This window comes from Pseudopipra pipra, chromosome 17 (assembly GCF_036250125.1).
Source record: "Pseudopipra pipra isolate bDixPip1 chromosome 17, bDixPip1.hap1, whole genome shotgun sequence".
Lineage (NCBI taxonomy): Eukaryota > Metazoa > Chordata > Aves > Passeriformes > Pipridae > Pseudopipra > Pseudopipra pipra.
Genome location: NC_087565.1, coordinates 8900819 through 8928068, shown reverse-complemented (window position 1 = coordinate 8928068; position 27250 = coordinate 8900819). Strand labels below are relative to the sequence as shown.

Here is a 27250-nt window from a genome sequence, read left to right as displayed (position 1 = left end):
CTTGAGGTTGTCTGGGCTGAGATGTCCATTAAGGAATGTGCAGAACTAAATCAGAACTCCAGTCATACAGATTCTGACTCTGGGAACTAAAAGATGGTTCAAATCAAACCATTATTCAGGATCATGTTATTACCATGAAATTAAAATTTACAAAATTAAAAAAAAAATCGTAGTGATATTAAACAAGGGGCTGGGGCTTTAAAAAGCTTAAAATTTTCACATTTGTAATCTAGTTTTGAGAGGTGGCACCATCACCTGAGCATATCTAAAGTGGACTTAAAGATTCCACTAGATATGTTTTATTTTATCCTGTCACTGTATTCAAGGATCTGTTAACAATGCAGTGTAGTCAAGTTCCTTAATTTAAGTTGGATACATACAGGAAGAAAAGCTTCTGGAGAAAAGCTCCTGAGGAACTTTTTTAATCAAAATCACCAGTTGCTTACATTTTTAAAGGCACAGATCTGGACCTTTAAAAGTAGTAGTTGTGTGTTTTGCTCATGAAACTATCCAACTGTGAAGCATATTTATAAACACAATTAGATTTGCGACTATACACTTTGTTTGTTGGCAAACATTCCTTCTCCAGTTGGAAACAAAGAAGAAAATGTGATGGGTTGCTTCCAGGTGACACTAAATATTACAGAGGAATGCTTTTTAGCAAATCTCCCCGAAGTCAGTGCAATAGAAAGTGCTGATTTTCATAAGAGGAAATCACATTTGGTTCAAGTTGAATGTTGAGGAAATGAACTGTCACAAAGTGTAAGGGCTGAGCAGACTGAGAAGGGGTGACAGCAACGCCTGCTTCAGACCCAAATGCTGCTGAACTGCCATGGTAACACTCATCCATTATTTATTTCCAGGACTAAATATAAGCATTCCTTTTGCTATCCCAAACTGAACCGCAGCTGGGAATTAGAGTTTTCTTTCAATAATCAATCTCAGTGATCCATTAATCTCACAGGTAGGTTTTCCAATCAACTAAAGAGCTCTGTTTGATCTGTTCAGCCTGGCTGTGCCCTGGGGACACAAACTGCCCCCAGGAGACACAAACAGGTCCATGTGTTCTATATGAGATAAATTGTCTGTATTTTCATCGAGTGACAAATGTACTTACTGGCCTCATGTGTAGGTGCAGGATGTTCAGAAAAGAGGGGACAAGCTGCCAGAAAAAATGTATTAGTTGGTGGCATCTATCCAGATTAAGGGATTGCTTGACAAGGAAACTGTCAGAACTGTCCTGGTGGCCAAATGAGTTGCCCTGACAGCCTGGGTGTCATTATTGCTGCCCCCTCCTTCTGTGTGGATGTTTTAGATCCTGTGTCAACTCCTGCAGTAAAAGGTTAATTGTGGACAAGTACTTGACATGTGAGACCCCTCCTGCGGAGCTGCCTCCAGCTCTGGGGTCCCAGCACAGGGAACACATGGAGCTGTTGGAGCGAGTGCAGAGGAGGTACCAGGATGACCAGAGGGATGGAGCAGCTCTGCTGGGAGGAAAGGCTGGAGAGTTGGGATTGTTCAGCCTGGAGAGAAGATTCAGGGTGACCTAATTGTGGCCTTCTGGGACCTCAAGGTGCCATAGGAAAGATGGAGAGAGACTATTTACAAAGGCCTGGAGGGACAGGACAAGGGGGAATGGCTTCACACTGAGAGAGGGGAGGTTTAGATTGGCTATTAGGAAGAAACTGTTCCCTATGAGGAGGGGAGGCTCTGGCACAGGTTGCCCAGAGAAGCTGTGGCTGCCCCTGTATCCCTGGAAGTGTCCAAGGCCAGGTTGGACAGGGTTTGGAGCAACCTGGGCTAGTGGAAGGTGTCCCTGCCCATGGCAGGGGATTGGAATGGGATGATCTTTAAGGTCCCTTCCAACCCCAGCCTCTATGATTCTGTGACATCTGAAGTTTGCAGGATGTGTGGGGTTTGGAGACCATGAGGAAAATTCCCAAGGCAAAGGATAGACCGATGTGTCCACTGTGCAAACTGGCATCATTCAGCTGAAGACAATGAAATCCTGCCAGTTTAGATTTACTGAGACTCCAACCAAAGGCTCATAATAAAGTTACAATGAGCAGACACCAGTTTCTCCAGAAAAAAACCCTCATAACCACTGTTATTGAAAAAGAGTAAAACTGGGGCCTCAGAATTACTCATCCATCATTCAAGGAACGAGGCCCTGGAACAGCCATTGCCTGAGCACTTCACAAACATTATTACATGAGTAAGACCATTAATTTATAACATCACTAGGGAAGTGCTTTAATTTAGGTTAACAGTTAAGGCTCTGATGAGTCAGGGCTGTAGCTTTTTAGTGCTTGTGGTCAAAAATTACCAAGAATTGAAGGAAAGGAACAAATTCTTCCCCTAATCTGACCTGAGTTGAGGCAGGGGAAGGGTGAGGGGAGTGTGGCACCTGCTTTAAGGACACTGAAACCTCCTGGGCAAGCATCTGCTTTCCCTGCTGCCAGGAGCCCCAGAGCTCTGCAGCAGCTTTGCTCTTTGCCCTCTTCATTGCACCTTCTGCCCCTGCCTGAAACCTTCACAGTTCACAGCAAAATGATAAACTCGGATGCTCCTCCTGCCCGTTGCAAAGCCTCCTTTGAAATGCAATAAAGCATCTCTCCAAGGACTCTGACAGAGGTAGGCATCCAAACCCCACTGAAAATTCATTAAGAGTTGGGCTTCCTTAAGCTCTTCTGAAAAGCCCAATGCACACAGGTGATTTCTGAAGCAGGAAAGCGATGCCCAGAAGTCCTGCAACAGTGCCAAGAGCAGAAATGCTGCCAGTTTTTCACTCCTGCTTCAAGCTCTGGCAATCTAAAGGAACAGGGATGTTGTTGCAGCAAAATTAGTTACAATTAAAAAATTACTTCTGCCTTTTTTTTAGCTGTGGTTTGTTTTGAGAGCAAAGGCTCCTTGAGTGTATAATTTCACTAGGACTCACCCTGTATGAGCACAAATTGAATTTCAATACTTTAAGACAAACTGCAGGTTTAACTTGTTTATAAACTGTACATGGAATTCTTCTATCCAATTTCCTGTTGTTTACTCGAATGTATGGAAAAAGATCAATGCAAAGCTGAGCAGATAATCATCAGGATGGGCTGAAGTAGCAAACAGCAGAGAACTGCCCACATCCTACTGACCTGTGCTGGTCATCAATTCACACCAGTTAATCATTCAAAAGGAAAATCAGAATAATCTATTTAAAGGAAAATGAGCTGTGGTTTTGGTTTGTACCTGTGTCAAAGAGTGAGCAAAACTATAAAACAGTGCAGGGTACACAGAGGAAATGCTCATCCTCAGCCTTCAGATACTTGTTTTGCAAAGAACTGGGTTGGATTCAGTCCAGGCTGCTGCTCCTCACCTTCCCTCCACCAAAGGTTCCTGTCCTGACAGGTGGGAGCTGGAAGTGTGGCTCAGAATGAGCTGACTTAGCTGAAATAACCCTGCAGAGTCCCATAATAAAGATATTCTGACGTTTTAACACAGTGCTGGAAGTTTCAGCAAATGCTTTATGGGTTACAGAGCACACAGGTTGTGCAGTGTGTTAGGAATTCTGCAGCACTGTGCTTTACAACAGCTTTTTGCCTTTCAGCTCAGTGCTTTTTGCCACCCAAATTCACATTATTAATGTTCATTTAACATTTTTAATATGTTATAAATTACTTACTGAAAGGATATGAACATAAACAGTGGCAAAGTGAAATTTGAATTAATCTAACATTTAAATATCAGTGAGGAAGCAGAGGCACTGCTGACAGGACTTGTTAATGTTGGGCAGTGCAAGTTTCTCAGGTTGTCTTTGTTGTTTCAGTTTATGGATGAGTGCTCTTTGTATATTTATGCCTGTGCTTTTCTCCCCCTCTCTGTTCCTGCTGATCAGTGTGTGTATCCCCCATTTAGGACAACTGATGAGTCCCCAGAGCCAGCTGAGCCTTGGCAAGCAAAGTCACCTGTGTTAATGAATCCTCATTTGAAATAATTTACATGAGAGATGCAATTTACAATATTTTCTGTGTAAATTGCAGGATAATTGGGAGTTAAGTCATTCTCCTCGATTCCTGGGGGAAGGAGCTGCATGAGGAAGGTCTGTAAGTTCCATCCAATAAGAGCCAGATGTTCAATTTGTGATAGCTTTGTTAGAAAACTTGTTAAACTGTGGGTAACAGTAAACAAATACTTTTACTGAGGTATTGCACAGTCAACACCCTTGGCCTTTTTGCATTGCTTCTGAGTGACCTGACATTAAGCTGAAATCAACCCTTTGGCAAACTTTTCCTGTTTTAGACAACCTATACCTATGCTGGAATCTGCTCCTCAAAGTACTGAACAGCACAATATTGGTAGCCCTGAGGAGGTGAATTCTCATGCTATTTCCCTGAGAAATCCTTTAGCCTTTGAGAATCCTTTCCCATTTTATGCCAGACTTGCTGGTTCAGTTTAGCAAGAGATGAGGCAGCACCGTGACTGAACCCTGACAAGTCCCCCGACATCTTCAGAAAGACTTTTAAGTTCCTCATCAGTGCAAATGCAATTAATAAACAGCATCTCACAAAGAAAGGTCACAGGTGACTCAGTTTAACAAACTTGACATTACTGGGCACTTAACAGGAGTTTACACAACCTCTGTTTTACACAGAGCTTTTACTACATGGTGTTACAGTGTCCTTCCATTAGCTCTGATGATTCCTGAGCAGAGAGCCTGTCATTTGCCTTTACCACTCTGAAACTCTAAATATTTTTAGTTCCATACTGAAATAAAAATCCCATGTTTGCTCGCATGCCATAAAGAGAACGACTTGCTGGTGACTGCCTTATTTGAGTTAGTTTTTGTTTTATAATGGTTATTTTCAATTTCCACCTTCAAAGTTAGCAAAGAACATCTGTGAATTTGGGGTGCCTTTTCAAAGAAAAAAAGGGACCTGCAGGTTTCCACGTATGAACCATGCATTTCCAGTGTTCAGGAGGGTGATTGATGCAGTTGTTTGTCTCAGCTTTAGTTAAGGAGAGTCAGAAATTACACCTTAGCCAGGCATCTTTCCTAATGCTTTGATGGGAAGGGACTGAGATCAGTCATCATTCTTTCCCCGTAATTTCTCTTTTTTCTAAAGGGAAATAACTTGCTTTAGCCTTTTAGTGCTCTACAAAGCACAGCTCTGCCTGAACCACCTCCATGCAAGGGGTACATTGGGAGAATGACATGGAGTACAAAATCCACCCTTCACACCTTCCCTGTCCAACAGCTCCAGGGCACTGGTAGAGCTTTGGCTTTTCCTACCTGCAGGTCCTGCTGCAGTGGGAAGTGCTGTTTGTTTTCATATTCATTCATTTTATTCAGGTGCCCAGTTCTGGTAAATTCTCGTGGAAATTTAGCCTTGAAACTGCACAAGGAAATGGTAAAATCCAGCCCCCAAATCTACTGCTTATAAGGCAGCACATAATAACAAACTGCATTGTAAACTGACACTATTTGATATCTTTTCCAAATGCCATCTGCAAAGACTATAATTAGAGTGTAAACTTTTTTCCTAACTCATTTAACAGCAACAAAAAAACTTCTAGGCGTAAATTTTCAGAAGACACAGCAATAAATGCCAAAAGCTGGGCTGAGTCGAGATAAGGATTTGCCTTGTAGCCATTATTGTTAACACAGACTTCAAATTAGCCTGACATTGGCTCAGGAATGAGTATTTAGGACAAAGCAATAGAAAATAAATTTCAATGGAATCAGTGGGTACTGGAGTATCTATAAATGTATACATTGAAGTCTGATTTAGAAGCAGTTTCTCACATTTAAAATTGTGATGTAATGCAAAGAAGTTTCTATTTGAATTTTCAAGCCAAATCCTTAACATTTGGGTTTCAACTGAAACTTAACTGATGCTTTTCTTGTAGTGTGATAATAGTAAATCCTTTATTTAAATCTAGTGTAATAACCAGCAGCATCCTGTTCCAGCACTGCCAAGGCACACCACAGCCTGTGCTGGTGGTAACCCCAAACCCTTTCTCTAGAAGGTTTAGATTCCTACAGAATGTCCTTAAAAATGTCAGATATCATTAAATACAAGTCCTGGCTTAAATATTTCCCTGGGTACCACTAATAGTTTCCCAACCAAGTTGCCTTGTGAACATACAATTGGCAAAACACTAATGTATGGTATGATTTCTACACCTTTGGCTGCTAAATCTCACAGGCTGGCGTTGGCAACTCGAGTCCTGAGATGCCCTTTAGCAGAAATCTTCACATCTTGGAAAATGCTGCCTCATTCCAGAGACATTGATGTTGCCATCAGTGGTGGTAGGTTGCGTTTGGAAGGATCTCTTGGAGCAATTATTCTCTGTGCTGTGGGGTGTAGCTGGAGCAGCCCCAGTGACAACCATGTGTGCTGTGGAGTGAGATCCACCTCCTCAAGCAGCACAGCTAAACCCAACCCCCCCAGACAAACGTGGCTGAGTCTTTTCATGTGCAATCCAAATTCAGCCCTTGCTTAAGTCTGAGTTGAGCAAAGCCCACTGTTTTGCCTGCTCACGGCTTCGTGAAGACCACAGGCACTTATCTGGGGACCTGCTCTGGGATTGATGTTCCTGTGCTGGCTCAGACAGGAAATATCAAAGAGACAGGCAGGGAAAATGCAATTGCACAGCCTGTGTCAGTACAGGCTATATCAGCACAGGCTGTATCAGCACAGGGTTGTATCAGCACAGGGTTGTATCAGTACAGGGTTGTATCAGCACAGGCTGTATCAGTACAGGGTTGTATCAGTACAGGCTGTACCAGCACAGGCTGTGTCACTCCAGCTCTGCCACAGCCACAGATCTGGGCGAGCTGCTGGTCCCAGAGACACTGCAGGCTCTGATAACTCACCCACAGGAACAGGGAGGATGGATGGTGACCTTGTGACCCACCACTCAGTCCTGCTTAATCCCCCTAGCCATGCTGTGCAGACACAGGAAGGTCCCTTGATGTGTGTCTTCGGGAGAGTGAGGCTGAAAAAGTGCTTAAATGCTTGTAACTGTCACAGAAATACAAAGCAAGCGAAATGAATGTTGGGTTTTCAATAGCTCATGTTCCCCTGGATTCACTTGGCTTGCAGACTCAGTCAGCAGATATTTATTCCTATCTTAACATTCACTGTGTCGACAGTAATTTTGTTAGGGACAAAATATTACAATCAGAACCAGAGTTTCCAGTAAAAGGGTGTATTTTATTTGCTGCCCAACCCCCATCCACTATCTTTGCCTTTCACCACCTTGTTCTACACGAAGCAGAATGATTTGAATGAATCATGCAGAGGGAAGGTAATTTCAGTGCCTGATACTGGGATAGCACTGTGCAAAATGGCATGTTAGCCTGGTTAATAGATTATTTATTTTCATTAAATATTGATTATCAGTGGCTTATGCTGGCAGGCACTTTCCTGTTTACTGCACAAGCAGCTCAATGCCTCCATTCTGTTATGGGAGAGGGTTTTTTTTTAAGTTAACTGTTCGGTCTCATGAATTTTCATGTTTTGGCACTGACTGACATCTGCATAGTAATTCTGCCAGTGAGTTATGTGTGCATTTCACTAATGCAGTTTTAGAACTAATATATTCAAAAATCCCTGGAGCGAACGAGGATGTTTTAACCCAGGGCCCTGCCCTCACTTCACCAGGGAGGTTGCCTCAAAAAGCACATATTTTATGGAGGTTTCCTGAATTCTGTGACCCAACACACTATTCCTCAGCCTGAGAGCTGGACATTGCATGAGCTGCCTGACTGGCATCTTAGGAACAAAGATTTAGATGATGTACAGACAGAGATGTACAAAAGAAGATGTAACAGCAGAGAAAATCTTCATTTCAGCAGAATTCATTCACTCAAAATTAAGTAGCACAATGACACATAAATGGTGAATTTCTGAGCACTTTTGTACTGTGTGTCCAGTGTTTGGTTTGTGTTTGCACCGGTGGCAGAACAAGCCACAGTTATAAGGTAAAACTGATCAAATCTCTGCATTGTGAAAGAAATAAATTCAGAATAAACTGTGAGGGTTTTTTTTTTCTTTTTCCCGAATTAAATGATCCAAAGCAGCACTGCAGGTCTGCCTTTGCAAAAAGGAGAATAAGGACTTTTCAAGTCGCAGTAACACAGGACAAATCATCAATTTTCAAAAAGAATTCCAGTCACTTAATGTTGCTCCTTATCTGTTGCATTCCCTTGCAGCTAGAACTAATCCAAATTCAGAATTCCCATTGCAAAAATCAGAAGGAAATGTCGAAAATGTATCTCACACCAAAACAAAATTAGACATAGGAATGCCCAAAAGCTTTTCATGGAGATACTGTGTTTGAAATATTGCATTCCAGTAACCTCAAAGCACTTGAAAAGGTCAGGACAATTCCTGGTGATGTTATCAGCTCTAAACTACTTTGAAAAACCCAAAGTATAGTGGAGAAATGTTGGCATCTTGACCTTATGGAGACAAAACATTATGGGAGCTTTTCATAAAAAAGTATTGACGTGTGTTATAGATTTCCAGCAAATCATTTCAGGGTGATCAAATAAGAAACTTCTTTTTTTTTTTTTTTTGTCAGGAAATGCTTGACTAGTCCCAGCTCCATCTGTTCAAGGAAATAACTTCCACAGAAAATATTGCTTCCTCAAAATGGCCTCGGCAGTTTCTTATCCTTTAACTTGGGAAGTCTCAGGGATGTTTGTCAAATTCCACCCGTGGACTGTGATGAAATAATACCAAGGACACAGGGGATGATGTGCTGCAGATATAATAAGGTGAATGTAACTTGTTTTTAAAATGTCAGGATGGCATTTTGGGAAAATCTGAGCTCTCCTTTCATTTCCAGTTAAAATCTGCAACAGTGATTTCTGCTTGCACAGGGCTAAAAGCAAACGAGCTCGTTGTAGGGCAGCACAATGATAGTTATTATGAGATTAGAATATAACAATAATCCACTTAAATTATTAACAGCAGGCTGGTACTTCAAAGTGACCTTTGACTCTTATCTTCCTAAGAAATAATTACAATACCATTGTCATTAAAAAGGAAAAGAATTTCAATGAAAGCTTATAAAAAAGGTTGCAGACAATTTTGAATATAGATAAACATGGATATAATAAAGCATATCCTGGTAGTGAGGGCTAATGGTCAATAGAAATGAGCTGAAAGAAGGAGTCTGTCAAAACAACCAGAGCACACATTAGCATATTAAAAAAGTGGTAAACAAGTTTTTTTCTGGCGATAGCATTGAGTTGAAAACCTGAACAATGAGATTTTCTGGCACATTCTTGGAACATATTGCACACGTGGGAATTAAAATGCATTTTGTCTTTGAACCACGGCATTTGTAAGGGATTTATGTTGTTCAAAGTGAAAATGTAAGTGGACACTAATATCCTAATTCATCAAAGAATAAGCACAGGCTTAAATCCACCTTTACTTAGCAAAGCTCTTAGGAATGTGTTTACCTGCAGGAATATGCCAGTGACTAATGAAACCAGCAGCGTGTGTTTAGGTACTGGAAGGGATTAGAAGAACCGTCTAAACTTGTTGAAAAGACATCTAAAGTGGCTATGTAATTTCTTTCCTGCTACAAATGTCTTTGAAACCAAAATAAGCCTCTCTGTTTTTTTTTTTTTAATAATCCTGAGTTTAGAACATACTTGATGCTTCCAGCATTAGTAGTTTTATGGTGCTTAAGACAGTGAAACACGTCTCTGCACTGAACACACGGTTCCATAAGAGATGAAGCAGGCTGGGGGCTGAACTTTTCTAAGTTTGGACCAGCAATGAAAACTAACACGTGGCACTGTGGAACTGGCACTGCCACTGTTCTTGGGGCTCTACAATATATTCAACAAAAATACATTTTTGTTATTGGGGGTTTTGTCCTATGCAACTTGTGTGTTGGTTTCATAGAATCATGGAATGCTTGGATTGGAAGAGACATTAAAGATCATCTCATACAGGGACACCTTCCACTAGCCCAGGTTGCTCCAAGCCCTGTCCAACCTGGCCTTGGACACTTCCAGGGATGGGGCAGCCACATCTTCTCTGGGCAACCTGTGCCAGGGCCTCTCCACCCTTATAGGGAACAATTTCTTCCTAATATCCAATCTAACCCAATTCTCTGTCAGTTTGAAGCCATTCCCCCTTGTCCTGTCCCTCCAGGCCCTTGGAAATAGGGCCTCTCCATCTTTGTTGTAGCTCCTTCAGGTCCTGGAAGGCCACAGTTAGGTCACTCTGAAACTTCTTTCTCCAGGCTGATCAATCCCAACTATCTCAGCCTTTCCTCCAAGCAGAGCTGCTCCATCCCTCTGATCACCTTGGTGGCCTTAAGATCATATTATCCAACAGACAGATTTGCCTCAGAATATTCTCATTTCTGGTGTATTTTCGTTCATGGGTGTGGAAGGTTCCACATGGCTGAAGCTGTTCCATTTTATGCATTCTGTACAACAGCTCAGTGAAAAGGAACAGGAAGTGTAAAATACCAAAGTAAGGACTGCAGGCTTGTCTCCTTTATCCTGAGTGAATTAGCCCTTCAGCTGGAGAGTCCTACACTCCGTAATCCACTCCATCAATTAATATTTCGCAAAGCCTTGCAAAATAATCACCTCTTCAAGCAAGAACTGAGAGCAGCACACTGTTACTGCAGCACAGCAACCACCATTATTTCTGGCTGCTCCTAAATCGGAGGAACTACATATTTAAACCAGGAAAGGGCCAGTTTTATCAGAGGTGACTCTTGTGGTCACTGAACAACTAAATAAACATGGGCATCACTTCTCCGTGGCCCTGTGCTCCTTGTGTGCTCCGTGGTGCTTTTCTGCTCTGCTTTCCTCCTCACTGCCCTGTTTATAATTTCCATGGCAGGATAATTCCCAAAGTCAAAGTCATCCATCTAGCTGACCTCCTCGGAGGGCCTATATTTGTGATGCTATTAAAAGATGTTATGAAGAGACGAGCAGTCCCTCTTTCCAGGACATAGTATTTATAGCACGCCACTAACAGGTAACCCATGTAGAGTCACCAGAGCCCCTCTCTGCTGGATTGCTGGTGTACTTGGCAATATTTGCACGTTCCTGGAAAAGGAGAACTTGGGAGCTGCAGAAGGCAACCCCAGGGCCCAGTGCCAGACAAAGTCAGCCCTCACTGCAACTGCAGATTGCCTAGAAAACAGGCTGGTGTGACATTCCCATGACACGAGGCACGGCCACGGGGCAGCAGCTCAGGTTGCCTGTCTTCAGGAGTGGATTCTGGAGAGTCTTGGCAGAATGTCAAGCATCTGAAAGACTTTCTGGGAAACCCGCTTTCCTGGGGAAAACCAGGGGTCTGAGTCACGGTGGGGCAGGTCGGGTTATTCTGTGCTGAGCCACCTGCAGCTGGAGGGGACATCCCTGGGCAGTGGGGTGTGGGTGCAGGAGGGCGGGCGGGCGCTGCCACAGCGCTTCCCGCAGCCCGGGGCGCTCCCGGGCGGTGCGGGGTGGGTGCGGGGTGGATGCGGGGTGTGCTCAGCGCTGGTGCGGTGCGGTGCGCTCCGAGGGGACGGGCGGGGCGGAGCGGAGCGCTCCGGGGTGGAGCAGTGCGGGGCGCTCCAGGGGCGGTGCGGGGCGCTCCGCTGAGCGGTGTGAAGCGGTGCGGTCGCTCCGGGGGTGGTGCGGGGTGGAGCGGTGCGGTCGCTCCGAGGGGCGTGCGGGGCGGGGCAGGGCGGGTCGCTCCAGGGCCGGTGCGGGGCTCTCTAGGAAGGGGTGCGGGCCGGTGCGGGTCACTCCGGGGCTGGTGCGGGTCTGTCCGGGGGCGGTGCGGGGCGGTGCGAAGCTCCCCGGGAGGCGGTGCGGTGCTCGGGGGGCGGTGCGGGGCGCGGCTCCGGCGGCTGCTCTCGCCATGCGGGCGGGCTGAGGGGCTGAGCGGCGCGGCCGCCGCTGTCCCGGGGAAGGATGGCCTCCAATTTCAACGACATCGTGAAGCAGGGCTATGTCCGCATCCGGAGCCGGCGGCTCGGGGTGAGTGCCGCCACCTGCCTCGGGGCTTTGCGTGTGGTTCTTTTATTTTATTTATTTTTTTTTTTAATCCCCTGCCACTCCTTTGTCCTCCTTTTGCAAACTGAGCTCAGCGCGGAGAGAGGAAACAAAAAGATCGAGGTGGGTGGGTGGGGAGAATAAAGGCACCTAAATGTATCATAGTATATAACGTAGATTATTTATATGTAGATATATATATATTTTTTCCCTGTCTCTCCCGTCGGGAGTCGGGGATGCTGCCTGCCCGCAAGGCTGGGCTGCGTTGCCTCCGCCTCCCGGCGCTCCCTCCGCTCCGAGCGCCCTGGGCTGCGGGGGCCGTGCGGGGCTGGGGGTGCCCGGGGGGCACACGGGGCTGGGGTGGCTGTGCCGCCGGGACTGAGGGTGCGGGGCAGCTCTGGGCAGGGGTGAGGGCTCAGAGCTGCTCAGGTGCTGCTGCTCCTGCTGCAAATCAGGGCTTTAAGGTCTTGCGTGAGGCAGGTGAAGACCTTGCAGTATCTTCGAGGCTTTTAAGTTCGTTCGAGTTGCGCAAAATGGAAATCCACAAAGCCCGCTTTAGCTCCGTATTTAATTTTAAACTTATTTTGAAGGTTGTTCTTTGATTTTCACGGCGTGTCCCTAGTTTGGGTTGTAGGCACTGGATATGTCGGTAGTGGCAGGGCAGTTCCCCACTGTATCTGGGATGGGATGTGCTCTGAAATCCTGCTCTGTTCCTCCGGTCCATGAGCTGCTGCTCCCTGAGCGAGCTACCGGAGCCGCTCAGGTGACCGGACTGGCTCCACACCTCTTGTCTCCCTTCGGGAGCCAGAGGGGCTTAAGAGGATGCACCTGGAGGGAGGTTTTGTGTATGCAAAAATCTTTTAATAGTATATCTGCCTCTGAGAACTGGAAAGGAATTAATTTCTTGTGTTTGCTGAGAACTGATGGGTTGGCAATTCTGAATTGTCAGTAGTGTGAGTTTTGCATCAGGGTTTGTTATGGAGAAGTGTGTCATCCTCTGAAAGCTTTTGCTGGCTCATTGCAATTACAGTTCCATTCTCTTGCTGTATCCACGGTCAGCGACTTCTCTGCAGTTTTGCTAACTTGTGTCTCCCTGGCTTTTTTTTGAAACAGGAAGGCATTTAAAAGTATCCCATCAGGCTGGTTTTCTCATATGTGGACTTGCAGGCACAGTTCATTCTGTAGGAACTGTGTGATTCTGTGGCAGATGGAGGACAAGTCATTAGGAGAGGACTTGTAGTAAATTTGGCAGAATTAGTGTATCATGATTACCTTTTCATTACTGGATATATATCAGTGTTCAGTTTGCTCCAGCATAAACGATGAGTAAGATTAAACTATGATACATCTTTCCATACTGTAACAGAGAAACTCAATGGACATGTGAATAAGGTGCATCAAACTCAGAGACAGTTGTAAATTCTGTTAATGTCTGTGCCTTTCCTTTTCTAAGGCTTTTCAGACCACTCTGAGGGTGGAGGTGGTTCAATGCCCTCTCAGCAGATGTGCATGTGACAGCTGAACACAAAAATAGGGGAGAAATGGATAATGACAGAGAGTGCATGGAAATGGAACAAATGTTAAATGTTTTCTTTGAAAAGACAATTTCTTTATTTCATCTCCTTCCTTCTAATTCCAAAGGTCTGTGTCATTATCAGTGGCTGGAAAGTGCAAAAGGCGTGATGAAAAGTGGTTTTGTGAAGGAATCCAAGAGAAATCCCAGAGAGTTCCTTTGTCTGTGGATGTGTTAAAATGAAGAGCCCTTGGCTGAGAGCTCTTGGTGTTGTGCCCTGACAGCTTTCCTGTGCTGTGGAGGACCTGAGGAGGGCAGGTGGTTGGTGCTGTCACTGCTTTAGATCTGGTACGGGATGCCTGTGCTATGAGGGAGCAGTGACCTGTTCAAATCCTGCTCCATTTCTTTGGAAATACATTGTTGGATAATGCTTTTCTCTCCTGGTAGTTTCCAGCCTGGGGTGTTGGCCCATGACTCAAGAACAGACAGTTGAAATGTGGGTGCAGATTTCTTCCTATAACATTTTCTGTGAGCTGCTTAAAAGCCCAGTGCCCTGATTTACAATGCCCAGTTAGAAATGGGGAGTTGTGATTAACCCAAGAAAAATAGTTCAGACATTAAAATACTAACTTTCAAAAAACTTCCCCATGCTGTGAAAACATTAGGAAGAACAATCTGCTCCAGCCTCATGCAGGACTTGTGTTTAATTGAGAAGGATTTCAGTACACCATGTGTGGTGAGGTGTAAGTGGGAGTTGTTAAAATACATTCCCATTTTGTGGTGGCAGAGCTGTAATCAGTGCATTGTCTGTTCAGACTGAATCCAGCTCTGGGTTAGTCTCTGTAATACTGTGTAATTCCATCACCAAGGGAACTGGGAGCAGAGCTTGTGTCTGGAAATTATCTCAAGAAAATGACTTTTCTGAATAACTGGGGTGCAGGTGCTTCATTTGGAAAGGAAGGGGTGCCGAGAAGCAGCTTGTTCAAATCCAAAGCTCTTTTAAAAGAAACATGACAATTCTGGCAGGCCCTACTTTGTAATGTCAAGATTGAAATTAGGCTAATTAGTTTTGTACCTGAACTCTTTCTGCGCACTTTAAATATGTAAATTTAATTTAATATTATTTAATAGAATAGTTTCCATAGCAACATTTGTATCACATGTGTCTTCTGCAGAGCCAAATATATTCAGGAGAAAGCTCACTCTTTCTGATTCTTTCCATCCTTATAGGGAGAAAAATAATTCCCTCAGCCAATGGTCTCTGTGTGTTATGTCATTAGCAGTGACACAGAGGAGGTTGTGTGCTGGAAAACTGCTGACAGTGGAAAAGCACAACCTTCCAGAGTTCTTTAAAACAGAAAAAAATCAGCTTTGCTTTGTGAGAAGTGCTTCTGTCAGTGACCAGCAGCCACTGGACCTGTGTTTTGGGAAAGAAGACACTTGTGCTTTTGCAGTCACATCTCAGCTGATTAAGTGCTTTATATCTATATATGAAGCAGGGGCTTTGTTTTGTGGCTTCTGGATCTAAAAAGGCTTTTTTTTTTTAGCTTATGATTTTCAAATCATGTCTCTCTCTGTGGTACAGATGTGACCTTTCTGAGAGGGAGTAAGTTATGGAGATGTTTCCTTAATGAAAAAAGTAGTTCTTGTCTTTCCGTTTTTAGGGTGGGTGGATGTGCACTGCTTATTAACATGCTTGAGCTTTCATTTTAGGTTGGACTGGCTCAACAAAGTGCACAAATAACAATTAAAAATCAAAAGAGGAACAAATCTGTGAAACAGATGCTCTTTATAACACTGGTGAGCCTGAAGAGCTTTACAAGGAAAAATGCACTTGATATTCTTCATTGAGATGCTGCCAGCCCACCTCCCTCATGGGCTGGGAGGGTCCCACTGGTGTGTGCTGGTTCCAGTCCCACACTTTTACTGAACTCCCTGTTGTTAAGGCTTAGTTTTATTCCTGTGTCCACACCTAAACTCAGCTTTGCTGGAAGCCACCTGTCAACTGGAGCAAGACTGTGGAGCACAGCAACTGCTCTGAGGGAACCCTCTGCTGCTGCTGTTGAGGTGTGGGCAGGAGGAAGTGCTGGAGGCTCCAAGGGATGGCAGGTGACATTCCCAAAGCCCGTTCCTCGGGATGCAGGCAGCACTGCTGGGATGGTGGTGTGGCACCAGGAGGGTGCTGGCTGTTCTGTGTGCAGGGCATTTGAAGATGGTGCCATTCCCCTTGGAAGACCCTGTGGAGTTTGCAGGCATTTGTCCTGTCCCTGCCTCTTGATGTATGGGGCACTGCTGGAGCAAGATGCCGTGGGCTTGGCTGTCAGCTCCGAGTTTCTGGAATGCCAGCAGCACACCCCGAGTGTCTCGTTGCATTAAGTGATGAGGTTCTGTTGGTGTCAGAGGGAAACAATCTCCTGGAGGAGCAACAACTGCCCTGAGCTGTGTCTGCAGCTGAGAGCAAAATAGTGCTGATCAAACAGAAGGGCCTCAGAACCAGCTGAGATGGGCTGGTGGCCAGCAGAGATGTCTCTGTTAAGGACTTGTTCATGTTCACAGCTATGCCAAGCCTTGTAGAGTCTGGTTTGGCTCTGCACAATTCTCAACTGACTAGAAAATACTGGCTTCCAGAAACATTCTCTCTGACTTTCTTGGAAAGTAGGTGTCTTTATAGAGTTTGGCTGTGGTGACTCAGTGTTGCTGCTTTCCAGGTGGGAGAGAGCACCTTTCTGAGCATTCCTTAAGACAAGACCAATGGGACAGTATTTTTTTCTCCCAAGCTTGCATGCAAGTATTTCCATTGTATCCCCATTTCTCAGAGACCATCACTTTTAAACCCATCAGTATAACCAGTTTATCAGAATGTGATCTCTGTTCTGTGTGCTGTGGTGTTTGAGCTGACGTGGTACAAGGTGGCTCAAAGCTCTGTGTGTGCACTGAGTTACTGAACAATCTGCCAGAAGAAATCCCACTGCAAGGATGGGCAGCATCTTTTAAATTTTTGAGGTTTAAAAATAGTTGTGGAGCCATCTACAGTAGTTTGTGCTCTTGTGCTCTTCCCTCTTGTCACAAACTTCTCAGTGCTGAAGCAATGTTTATCTGTCTTGCTAATAACTCTTAAAATATCTTTATTCTGGAAGCTTTTTGATATATTCTGGAAGACTTTTCATATAAGAGGTCTGTGCCATGATCCCATATAAATCCAGGTTGAAATAAGTAATGAATTACGGTTAAAAATTTGAATGTGCAGTTGTTTGTATATTTATTTCCTTATAAAACAAAACAAGTGCAACAGTTGTGATGCTTTCTGCCCTTCTCTTTAACACTGAAACTATTTCTGCTCCCTGGCTATTTTTAACACGTTTCTTCAGCTTGTCTTTCTCTTCATTTCATGGTGGAATTGCAAGAATTGGGTCTGTAAAACAACTTTGGCTCTCACAGATGTAGCTGGAGCCTTCCCAAGCCTCACAGGTCTATAAAAGCAGAATAGGAAATGCTGAAATAATTTGAAAATTAAGGTGACCTGTATTCTGGAAGAGGACAAAAGTTTCTCCCTTTACAGAAAGCAGAGTTATTAAAATTAGAAAAGTCCAGGACAACATGTGCTGCTGCATCAATATACATAGATTAGTGCTGCTGCCTGACAGAAGTGCTTAAAACAAACAGTCCTGGCAATTTGTTGTTGGTTAGAAAAGCCTTACAAAATATTTATCTCTCTAAAACATATACTGTCACTAACTAGACACACTGGATGTTTACAACCCAGAGAAACAATCTGAACACTAAGACTAATGTGCAGAACTCTCAAAATTGGACATTATTAACAGGCAGCCTGATTTATTACATTACTGCCAGGATTTTATGAAGGTATTTCCTGCACATGGAGTTCTGGGAATGTGCTCCACAAGTTTGCATTACTAGCAAGTTATTGCAGGCTATTAAAACGACTCATTTGGGAGGATCCATTGACTTTTATGGAGCTGTGCAAAGAGCTAAATGTCTGTTCCTAAAAACGCAGGTCTGCAGAGACTCCTTGATCTGTTTGTCAGAGAATAAGGAAGGACAGAGGGGTAAAGTGGGATTTTTTTTATACCTAGCAATCTGCTTCTTGTACCTCTGTCTGGAGAAGGAAGTGCTGTAATAGATTTTTGCAGAATCCTGTCCCATGGGGCACCTTCCACTTGGCACTTGGGGGATGAGGCACAGAGCTGTTCTCGCAGCCCTATCTGTTTAACAACACTTCTAATTAAATCCACAGCCTGTGCTGGGGTTGGCTGGAACCCCATCTGCTGGAGGCACCTCCTTGTTATGCAAGGAATGATCAGCTTCATCTGTCTGTTAGAGAGGGTCCTCCTTGGGAATTTGGGCTGGATCCAGGAAAAGGGATCTGAGCACCCCACGTGAGGGTTAGTGGGGTTTGAGCAGCTGAAGCCCAAAAGTGCAGTTCTGCCATGGCTGGTGTTTGTCCATGGGTGTTTCCTGAGGACATGGAGATCAGCCATCGTCCTCCAGGGTGTCAGTCATGCCACACACAAGGTTGTCCAGCCCCTGGTGTGTCCCTGCAGTCCTGCCTGGGAGGGATTCTGTCATAATCCTCTGATGGGGCCAGATTTCCTGGGATCAAATATGTAGAAGAAAGTTTTAAATGATGGCTTTCACCACCTTTGCTAAAGGTTGACAAACTTCTGCCCAGACATCTGGCAACAGGGCAGTTTGGAGAGCTGAAGATAGCTGAGCTCAGCCCAGACCCTCCTCCTTCCAATTGCTCCTGCAGGGCCCTTTCTGCCTGTGCTGGGGCCCTGTGGGACAGGGATCCAGCCTGTCCTCAGTGCCCTCACTGATGGGGCAGCATCAGTTGGTTTTTTGCAGCTCTCCAATCAATCTCCAGGTGGATGGAAGGAGAGAAATCAGTAGTTGTGCTTCTGGAAGCAACTGCATTGGTGTTGTTGATCTCAGTAGTACAGGGATCACTTTAACATACAGTGGATACAGTTTGTGTGGGTGCCTGTGTTCTGGACACAGTTTAACACTGATCTAACCACCTGAACCAAATTCAGGTAAGTCCTGAGCCTAGTGAAGTTTGGGAAATCAAAATTAATACTGATTGGGTCTCTGGTGAATGATGTGGCTGCTGGAACTGCATCAGTGGAATTGTTCCCTCTTTAGGATGAACCTTCGTGAGGACAGAAACTGGATCTGTGCGTGTCCAGTTTCTTTGCTTGATGGGTCTGACTGACCCAAAATGTCTTAATCACATCAGAGGGAAGGAATGTGGTGTTAGAGGTGTCCTCCAACACAGAAATAGGGCACTCTGGCCAATCCCTGGTAGGAATTTGTAAGGGTTTAGTTAGTCTTCAGCTTGTGACAGGAGGGAGCTGATACTGCCACAGCTTTGTAGCCCATTGCATGTTCCTAGGAAATATTTAAGTGGAGTAACGTAAGCAGTGCTCAAATATTTCTGGATGAATTAAAAAACTTAAGGAATAAAAGTTTCTTAGGTTTCTAGACTGCCTGCTTCTTACTTTGATTAATGCTTTACTGGCAATATTAAACTTCCACCTGAAATGAGGAGGATGTTAATCTTTATGTATTTGAGTATGGGGTGAGAAGTTGCATGTTGGACAGTGGCCAAGATTGAAGTGGGAAAATCCAAGAGTTTTGTGCCATGGACTGTTCCTCAGGAAGCATATAATTTAATCTTATTGCATATATTTGTTTTAGTACTAGATGGGAAAAACCTCTGCTTCATGCTTAGAAGTTTGGAAAAACTTCTGTGTAAAGTTTAGGACTTGTCCACTTCAGCAGAAACTTTCGATTGTCAATGGCTGAAAAGAGATGAAGCTTTCATGGTTTTCCATTCCTGGTTTTAATTAAACTGACTTCTGTGGAAACTTCATTGAGAAGATTGGTGTGGAACGTTCCAAATGACATATACTTTTTACAAGTTCTGCATAGCACTGTTGCTGTGAAACCCTGTGGGAGGAGAGGTAAAGTGGGGGAGAGACAATCTGCAGGACTAGAACCATATGGTTGGAGAGATTGGTGCTTGAATAAGCGTGCCAGGAAGTTAATATGAGGATTTTGGAGCATGAGCTGTGAAAACTGGAAAGAAGAATGATGTAAGGCTGGGGGAGGGGGTGAGGAGAAGGAAAACTTGTCTGCCTGTATCTCAATTTGAAGCAGCTTTATTAATAAAACTCTGGTGTTTTATTAACACCTATGCAGCTCCTTTCAATCTGGAAGCCTCAAGACAGGGAAAAACTGAACAGATTTCTCGTGCACCAACTTGAACCTGCAAGATATTAAACCCACTGGAAATTCATAGTTTTAGCAAACTGTTAAATAAGGTGTTAGAACATATTCACAGATATTAAGATTTCTTACTGCTTGGAACTTGTCAGAGGCAGCAGGGAAAGGATCCAGAACATTGCTTAGAAAGTTTGAGCTTTATCCTTGAGCTGACAAGGGGAAGAATAAGCAGTAAATGTTATTCAAGCCTAATGCAGCTCCATCTGGTTACTGCCACAGGGTCTGTGGGCAAGTCCCCTCTGGATCCCCTCTGTTAGTGGGATTTGAGTCCAAGGCAACAGGGATATTTATGGGGTTACCTCTGGAACTGAAGCAAAGAGGTTGGGTTGGAGAAAGGTGAGCAGGGCTTGTCATTTGGGCACGTTGCAGGACCAGGGTGCTCAGCACTGTTCTGGATGAGTTACAAGGAGGTTTGGCAACTCACATGGTGCAATTACATTTTGTTTTTCTCCTAAGGTATCCTGATTTTTGCCTTGTGGGAACAGGATGGAGAAGCAAGGGTCCTAATTTGGTTCCAAAAAAACCCCACCAAAATCTAAAAACCTAAGAACTATTCCTCTTTTTCTGCAAGAGATTATGCAGATCATGATTTGGAGTATGAAATTCCTGGTTTGATGGTGGCCCATTTAAGGAGCAGGAGCAGATTTTCTGGTGCTTTCCAGCATGTGTTTTCTGATAAATTACCTTCCACGTTCTTCTTTGGAAGATGGGCTTAGTTTGTGAAGCAAAACAATGACTAGTAAACAAGTGGTTCTTATCCACTTGCTGTCTTGTTCTAAAGATGTTTTATTTTAAGAAGTTGAATGCAAACCTGATCAGAACACCCTTTTTTCTTCTGCTTTTATCTCAAACACTTCCCTGATCTGCCAGTTGTGGGTCCCAGTTCTCCTTTTCCCTCTTTGCTGTTCCTTTGGTAGATGAAAGTCTCTGTGGTTCCTGGGGGTGACTGCACCAGCTCCACACAGAGAAGGGTATGTCAGGAATGATTGTAAAGGCAGTGAAAGAAAAAGAAAACCCAATTATAAACAGGTGAAATTTAGTCTTTGGTGATTTGGATGCCTTTTCATCATCAAATCATTTCGCAGTGTGAAGGTAATTCTCCTGCTGGTGCATGTGGCCATTGCCCTGAAGTTGCATCAGTGATAAATTAACATTTTGCAGTGTTTGTGGAAACACTTGAAAGAAAGCAACAGATGCAAGGTCTGCTCCTGAGACTGACATCTTAATTTGAGACTGACATCTTAATTTGATGTTTGTGTAGTTTTAGGTATACCATGGAAAATGATGGACTGTTTCTATTATCTTTTTGTCTGACTTCATCAAGTGCTGTCAGAAATACCAGTGGAACTTCAAGCTATTGGAATGAGTAGTGCTTTTCTTTCCTTTACTGAAAGTAATGTAACTTGTTTCAATTCAGAGGATCAATAGGGCAAAATCAGTGGTATTTTTCCCCAGTAAAGATAATGTAGGAGGTTAAATTGCCCCTTTACTTGCCAAGTAATGTTTGTCTGGGGAACTATCAATGCCCTGTGGTTGGCAAAGGAAAATGTCCTCTTAATGCTCTCACTAATGTCTCCACACGGTGAGGATGGATGTTAACTGATTGTTCTGAATTAATGCATCCCATTGAGTGGCAGACTCTTGGCACGGTGCTTATGGTCAAATATAAGTGGCTATTCTCTGTTAAATGAAGTAGTGCAAATTAAGGCAGTGCTTTTATAGGCACTTTTAATGTAGCTTTCTTGAGGATGGTGTCTGCCTAAATGTGAGTGAACTCTTGAACTCTTTCTTTAATTCGTGCTGCACAGCTGGGACATGAGAAATTAATTCGAGTTGGGTTTGTCCGTTTGAACTAATGTGGAGATTGGCCTGAGCAAATGCAAGAGGACTGCAAGAGCCGGTGGAAAGCTGAAGTCTACAGGGAAATATTGGCTCTGGAATCCTCATTTTAATCTGTGGGTTTTTAAAGTCAATATTATTCTGTCCCTCCCAGACTCAAAACAAAACGAAAAAAACCCCAACAATAAACAACCAACCCTCTCCCTCCAGCCTCAGCTGCACCTTTCCTAGAGAACTGACTGAATTTTGGTTTTAAAATATTGGGCAAACTGGTGACGTTTCATCTGGTTGGTAGCTTTAAAACTTGTGGCAGATCCTGCAGGATCGTCAGTTCATGCCCAGGATGGACTCCAGCTGCTGATGCCAGGCCCTGTGGGATCTGCTCTTAGATCCCTCTGTGCACCTGCCAGCAGGAATTCAGGATACAGAATCCCAGGATGGGTCAGGCTGGAAGGGCCCACAAAGGGTCACCTGGTCCCACGTCCTGCTCCAGCAGGGCCATCCCAGAGCACACGGCACAGGATTGTGTCCAGATGGTTCTGGAACATCCCCAGTGAGGAGACTCCACACTCCCTCTGGTCTCTGTTCAGTGCTTGGTCACTGCACAGGGAAGAAATTCTTCCTCATGTCCAGGTGGAACTTCCTGGGCATCAGTTCCTGCCCGTCCCTCGTGTCCCATTGCTGGGCCCCCCGAGCAGAGCCTGGTCCATGCTCTGACCCCTCCCTGCAGACCCTGACACACATAGATGGGGTCCCCTCTCAGTGTCTCCTCTGGAGGCTGAACAGCCCCAGCTCCTCACCCTTCCCTTGTCACAGGGATGCTCCAGTCCCTTCATCATCTTCGGTGAGGAATCCAGGAGCTCCACGTCTCTCACCCTGAGGAGCCCAGGGCTGAACACAGCACTCCAGATGTGGCTCACAGGGCTGAGCAGAGGGTCAGGATGCCCTCCCTGACCTGCTGGCAGCCGGAGCACTGAAGTGCTTCTAAAAGGAAATACATTTTGACTGCCGGGGAACTTGTCCCCGGAGCAGCTTTGGCCGCAGGATCAGCCCGGTGAGCAGTTTAGGCAAATGACTTCAATCATTCGCTGCAATCCTGTAAGACAGCGCTGAAGTGCTTGTTACCATGATTTAATGGGCTGTAAATCTGTCACTCTTAACAAAGCGCTGTGTTTTGGTGAAGTCCAGCTCGAAGTGACTCACACGGGAGCATTATTTGCTCTTTCATGCAGATTCACTTTGATTTTAAAGCTGATCCAAGCTCCCGAGCAGCTGGGGGAATGACCTGTGACTGCATGGCTTTGATGTCAGGATTGAAAGGAAAGTGTGGAAGGAATGAGATAAGTTTACCTTGTGCTGAGACAATACCTCGAGACCTGAGGTGTCTGGAGATACTCTGTTTGTTAGAGAAAAATCTGTGCTGCTTTCTGAAGCTTGCAGGTGAATTAATTGGTGAGCAAAGAATGACAGCAGGCCAGAACTGGGCAGTTCTCCCCATCTGTCGGTCGGGAGGGCTTGCAGGGCATTTGTCACCCTTGGCCCTCCAAGCAGCACATAACAGGCATCATTAACCCAATTTTGCAGGTGGGCAAATGGCAGCAGGTACAGCTGAACTGTTCGAGGATGGAGAAACTAAAGCCCTTTTCCCATGTCTAGCTTTGGATGTTGGCAGCTTACTGCTGAAGGAATTACTCTGCAGAGATAAAGGCTTGATTCATGTGCATTTTCTGCCTTTTTTTGGTCTGCTTATGTGTAAAGTTACAAGTCCCACTCTGAAATATAAGTCCAAGTCTGGAATACAGCTCCCACAAATGAGTGTGTGCTCTGGAGTGCAGTGAAAGCCTGTTGCTGGGAGTTTGTGAGCAAGTACAGTTCGTCTCCAAATCCCATCTGTGCCTTCTGAGGAGACATCCCACTGCCATGGCTTTAGCAGGTGAGCTGTGTCCTTGTCAGAGCTGTGAGCTGCTGTTACCCAGGGTTACCGTGTGTGCTCCGCAGCCTCTTCCATCTGATGAGCTAATTAGTGAGCTCTGGAAGTGTTAATGAGCTGCATCAATGCCATTTTCCCCCTATAGCCCGTGTAATTAAAGTAACCAAGTCAGATGTTAGTGACAAAAAAAAGAAGAATCCCAAACCATAATTCATCGTGGTCATTGTAAGTTATTCTGCAGTTCCCTAATTCGGACAGGATATTAATGGTGTTAATTCCCAGGATTTGTGCTGATGGCCTGACCCAGCAGGACACATCCAGCTGCACATCCAGCTGCTACCAGCATGAGCTGGCTGCACAGAGTCAGCCTTTAGCCTGCAGTGGAGCCTTTACTATTTTTTTCTTCCTAGTTACAGTCCTAGGCTGATTTTCTCCTATCCAGTTTCATGCCTAGAATTAACTGTGCCCATATAAAGCTTAGCAAATGTTCAAGGAACCAAATCGGATACTTAGCTCCAGCCTGGATTTTTTTTAAGCTGTCACTGGCAAGAGAAGGTTTCTGCTGTAAGTGCTTCTTGGCTCTTCTTTTGGAATGGCTTTTCTCTAATGGCCTTACAGAGCTCAGAATTATAACCTCTTCTGTGTATGATTTAAAAAAAAAAAAAACAACAAACTGGCAGTCCTATACTTTAAAGGCTATAGGTCCATAAAAGAGGTCCTGGAAGTGGAAGGATACTTCAGCTAGTGCTTTCTCTAATGATACTGCATCCAGCTCATCATTTTTGCAGGGAGAGCAGATGGAGGTTGAAGTCTCACTTTTAATGTCTTTTAGGTCCTGAAATTCTAGACAGTCAGAAACTGAGAAATGGAGTCAGGTTCTGTATTGCTCACATCAAACAGCACAACTGCTTATCCTTTTCATCTCCTGTCTAGTTTATTACACAGTGTCATTTATTTACACATTAGTTTATCAACGAGTTGCATGTGAGGAGCACCTGCCAGTGCAGATTCAAGGCACTGAGCAGAGAAGGGAAAGAAATACTCCTGTGCAGAACACTTATGATACTTGGGGGATAAGCCAGGTCTAAATCCAAGCCCTGTTGTCCTAAAGACATGTTTCTTCAGCAGCTCTCAGTGCCCAGTTCCAGGTACCAACCTCCCAGGTGTCTCGTGTTCCTGGAGCCCGTTCCCTGCCCCTGGAAGTCCATGGGACTGTTTGCAGTTGTCTCCCCTGCCCTGTCTGGACTGAACCATAGAGTCCTTCCAAAGCACTCAAAAAAAGATTGTATATCAGAGAGATTTCACTGGTAAAGTGATTCATCACCTGGCCAGGATCTGTAATTAAGATGTCTCTGAACTCCAGCCCTCCAGCTGCTGAGTGCATCAGAAATTTGAAGGGGTGCATTGCTTCTAAACTGCAGTATTGACAGTTGCACTGATTCACTCTAAAGGGCTCTCATAAGCTCCCTTTAAAATTATTTTTTTATAGTGAATAATCCTCCAGCAGGCTGGAATATATCAGCAAATTCCTTCTTGTCTTTCTTTTCCATTCTCAGATCTGCCCAAGATGCCAGCAGCAGTTTTGTTGAGCGTTTTTCCCCCTTTTGTCTAAACCAGTGACTAATGTGTACCAGTTACAAGCAAAACCTGTACAATGCTGCTTGTGTTTCCCTGTCACTGTCCCTTGTCACAGGGCACAGCATGGACACGAAATAAAGCCCAGACTGCATTACTGAGCTGTCAGATAATCCTGGGTGAGCTGTTCTGCTCGCTGTGCTGAGATGCTGCTCCTCAGCACCCTGCATGGCTTGGACAATGTGCCTCAGATCACAGCACACAGACTTCCCTCTCTTGAGGATATTTTGGCAGTAAATCTTGTCTGTGGAGTGAATCTCATGTAATCATGGAGGACTAAAAAAAAAAAATAAATAAGTGAAGATTTAGAACAAAGTTGCCTTCTAAGCAGTGTGCCAAGTGGGAATGCATCTGTAGGCTCCCATCCAGCTGTTTGGTGTTTTAAACCAAGGTTGGTGGAATGGCTTTGAGTTCTAAGCCTTGAGCTTTTAACAAAAATCCCACTTCTGGTTGATGCAATTCCAGGTGGGAGGGTAGAGTTTTTGAAGAAGAAAGGCTGATTAAAATGCCTCATATTTGAGAGCAGCAGGCATCTGTTTTGACCTGCATTAACAAGAGTGAAAGGTGTGTAGATTCATAAAGATCTGCCAGGCATTTTTTTTTTTTGTGCTCTGGGCTTATAGCAAGTTCTGGCCAGTCCCAAAGCTGGATTTTATAACTTGATGAGAAAACTTTGCAATAGTAAGCAATATTGTGCATTGTGAACATTCTGAATGTAATCAGGGAGACAAGATTACAGCCTCATTCCCTATTAGCAGCTGTGGATGACTTCCTAGTGGAAAATATTGTTTGTGAAGACTGAATGAGGGGAAGGAGTGAGTTTTATCTCTCCACAAATGTGTTTCTTGGGGGAAGGAGAAATCTAGATGATTTTCTTTAGTGCCCTGGAGAAGAGAACAGCTTGATGTAAACCAACCTTGATTTATGTAGTCATTATAAGCTGATCACAATGAATAATGCAATATTGCTTACTCATAACACACATTAAATGGGTATTCAGGGAAAGGGAAATTGTCTTGTTGCCAAGTGCAGAGATATCTTTACAGACAACACTTGGACAATTTTGCTGCTGATTTTACAAAGCCAGTGATCCAGTCTACATGCATTGTGTAAGTCCTGCTGAACACAGCTCAGTACAAGGTAGGGATGTGATTCTTTCTAGTGATCTGTCTACTTGTAATAGTTTCACTTTTAGACTTACATTGTGGTTTTGTCAGAATGAAATACAGCTGAACTCTGCTGTCAATATGGGGATGAAGTGGGTATGGAGCAAAACTGGGCTGGAAAAACAGAGAAAAGTCATAATCTTATGGAAGAAATAGATTCAGATTAAGTAGCTCTTGTTTGTGAACTCGTGGAAAGATTGTGGGGTCTTCCCTAGGGCCACACAGTCCCATTCAGCATCATACCTGTTGATGCCTAGACCTCTTTACTAGAAAGCAGTACTCCAGCATTTTGTGAGGAAACAGCTCCCTGATGGAGATCTGCTGCTTCAGACGTGTCTGAGGGGGGAATGTAATTAAATATATGAGCTGCAATCTGCCTTTGTTGGCACTCTTTCATTTTTCTAGAAGCAAAGCAAAATTCCAGATCCAGTCTCCTCACAGATTTCCTTTGAATTGAAAGTTCTATTTCAGGGCTCTTTTAACTTTTGACTCAGAAGTGAGATGTTAAGGCATTTTTAAAATAGAAGAATTAAGACCCAAACCTTTGGCATATGTTGGCTGGTTGCCTGTGTGAACAACTCCCTGTTGGAAGGACGTTGTACCTGGAGCTCCAGCCCACTGGAGACTCCCTGAAAGTCCAACAAAACACTCAAATAATTTTGCATGTGCAACCGAGGTCCTTCAGTGTGTGAGCTTCCTACCAGCCTTGGGTAAAGTGCAGTATTCTTTTACTACAAAAAACCCCCAAGTTCAGAAGAGACTGAGAAATTTCTTAAGCTGTTGTGCTGTGCCTTTACTGGATTATCTGTTTCTAGAACTCATCAGAGTCACAAAAAGGTTCCTGG

General features: G+C 44.3%; 1 protein-coding gene across 3 annotated transcripts in view; it reads left to right on the top strand.

Moving 5' to 3' along the window:
- The first annotated feature begins 11826 nt into the window (after positions 1-11826).
- Positions 11827-27250, top strand: part of DOK5 (docking protein 5) — a 42541-nt gene continuing 27117 nt past the window's right edge. Inside the window, exon 1 of one of the 3 annotated variants that reach the window (XM_064674172.1) lies at positions 11827-12001. In XM_064674172.1, coding sequence (XP_064530242.1) covers positions 11936-12001 — 66 coding nt within the window. In that variant the 5' untranslated portion in view covers positions 11827-11935. The remainder of the gene's footprint in view (positions 12002-27250) is intronic. The other 2 variants (XM_064674171.1, XM_064674173.1) reach the window with 2 other exon arrangements.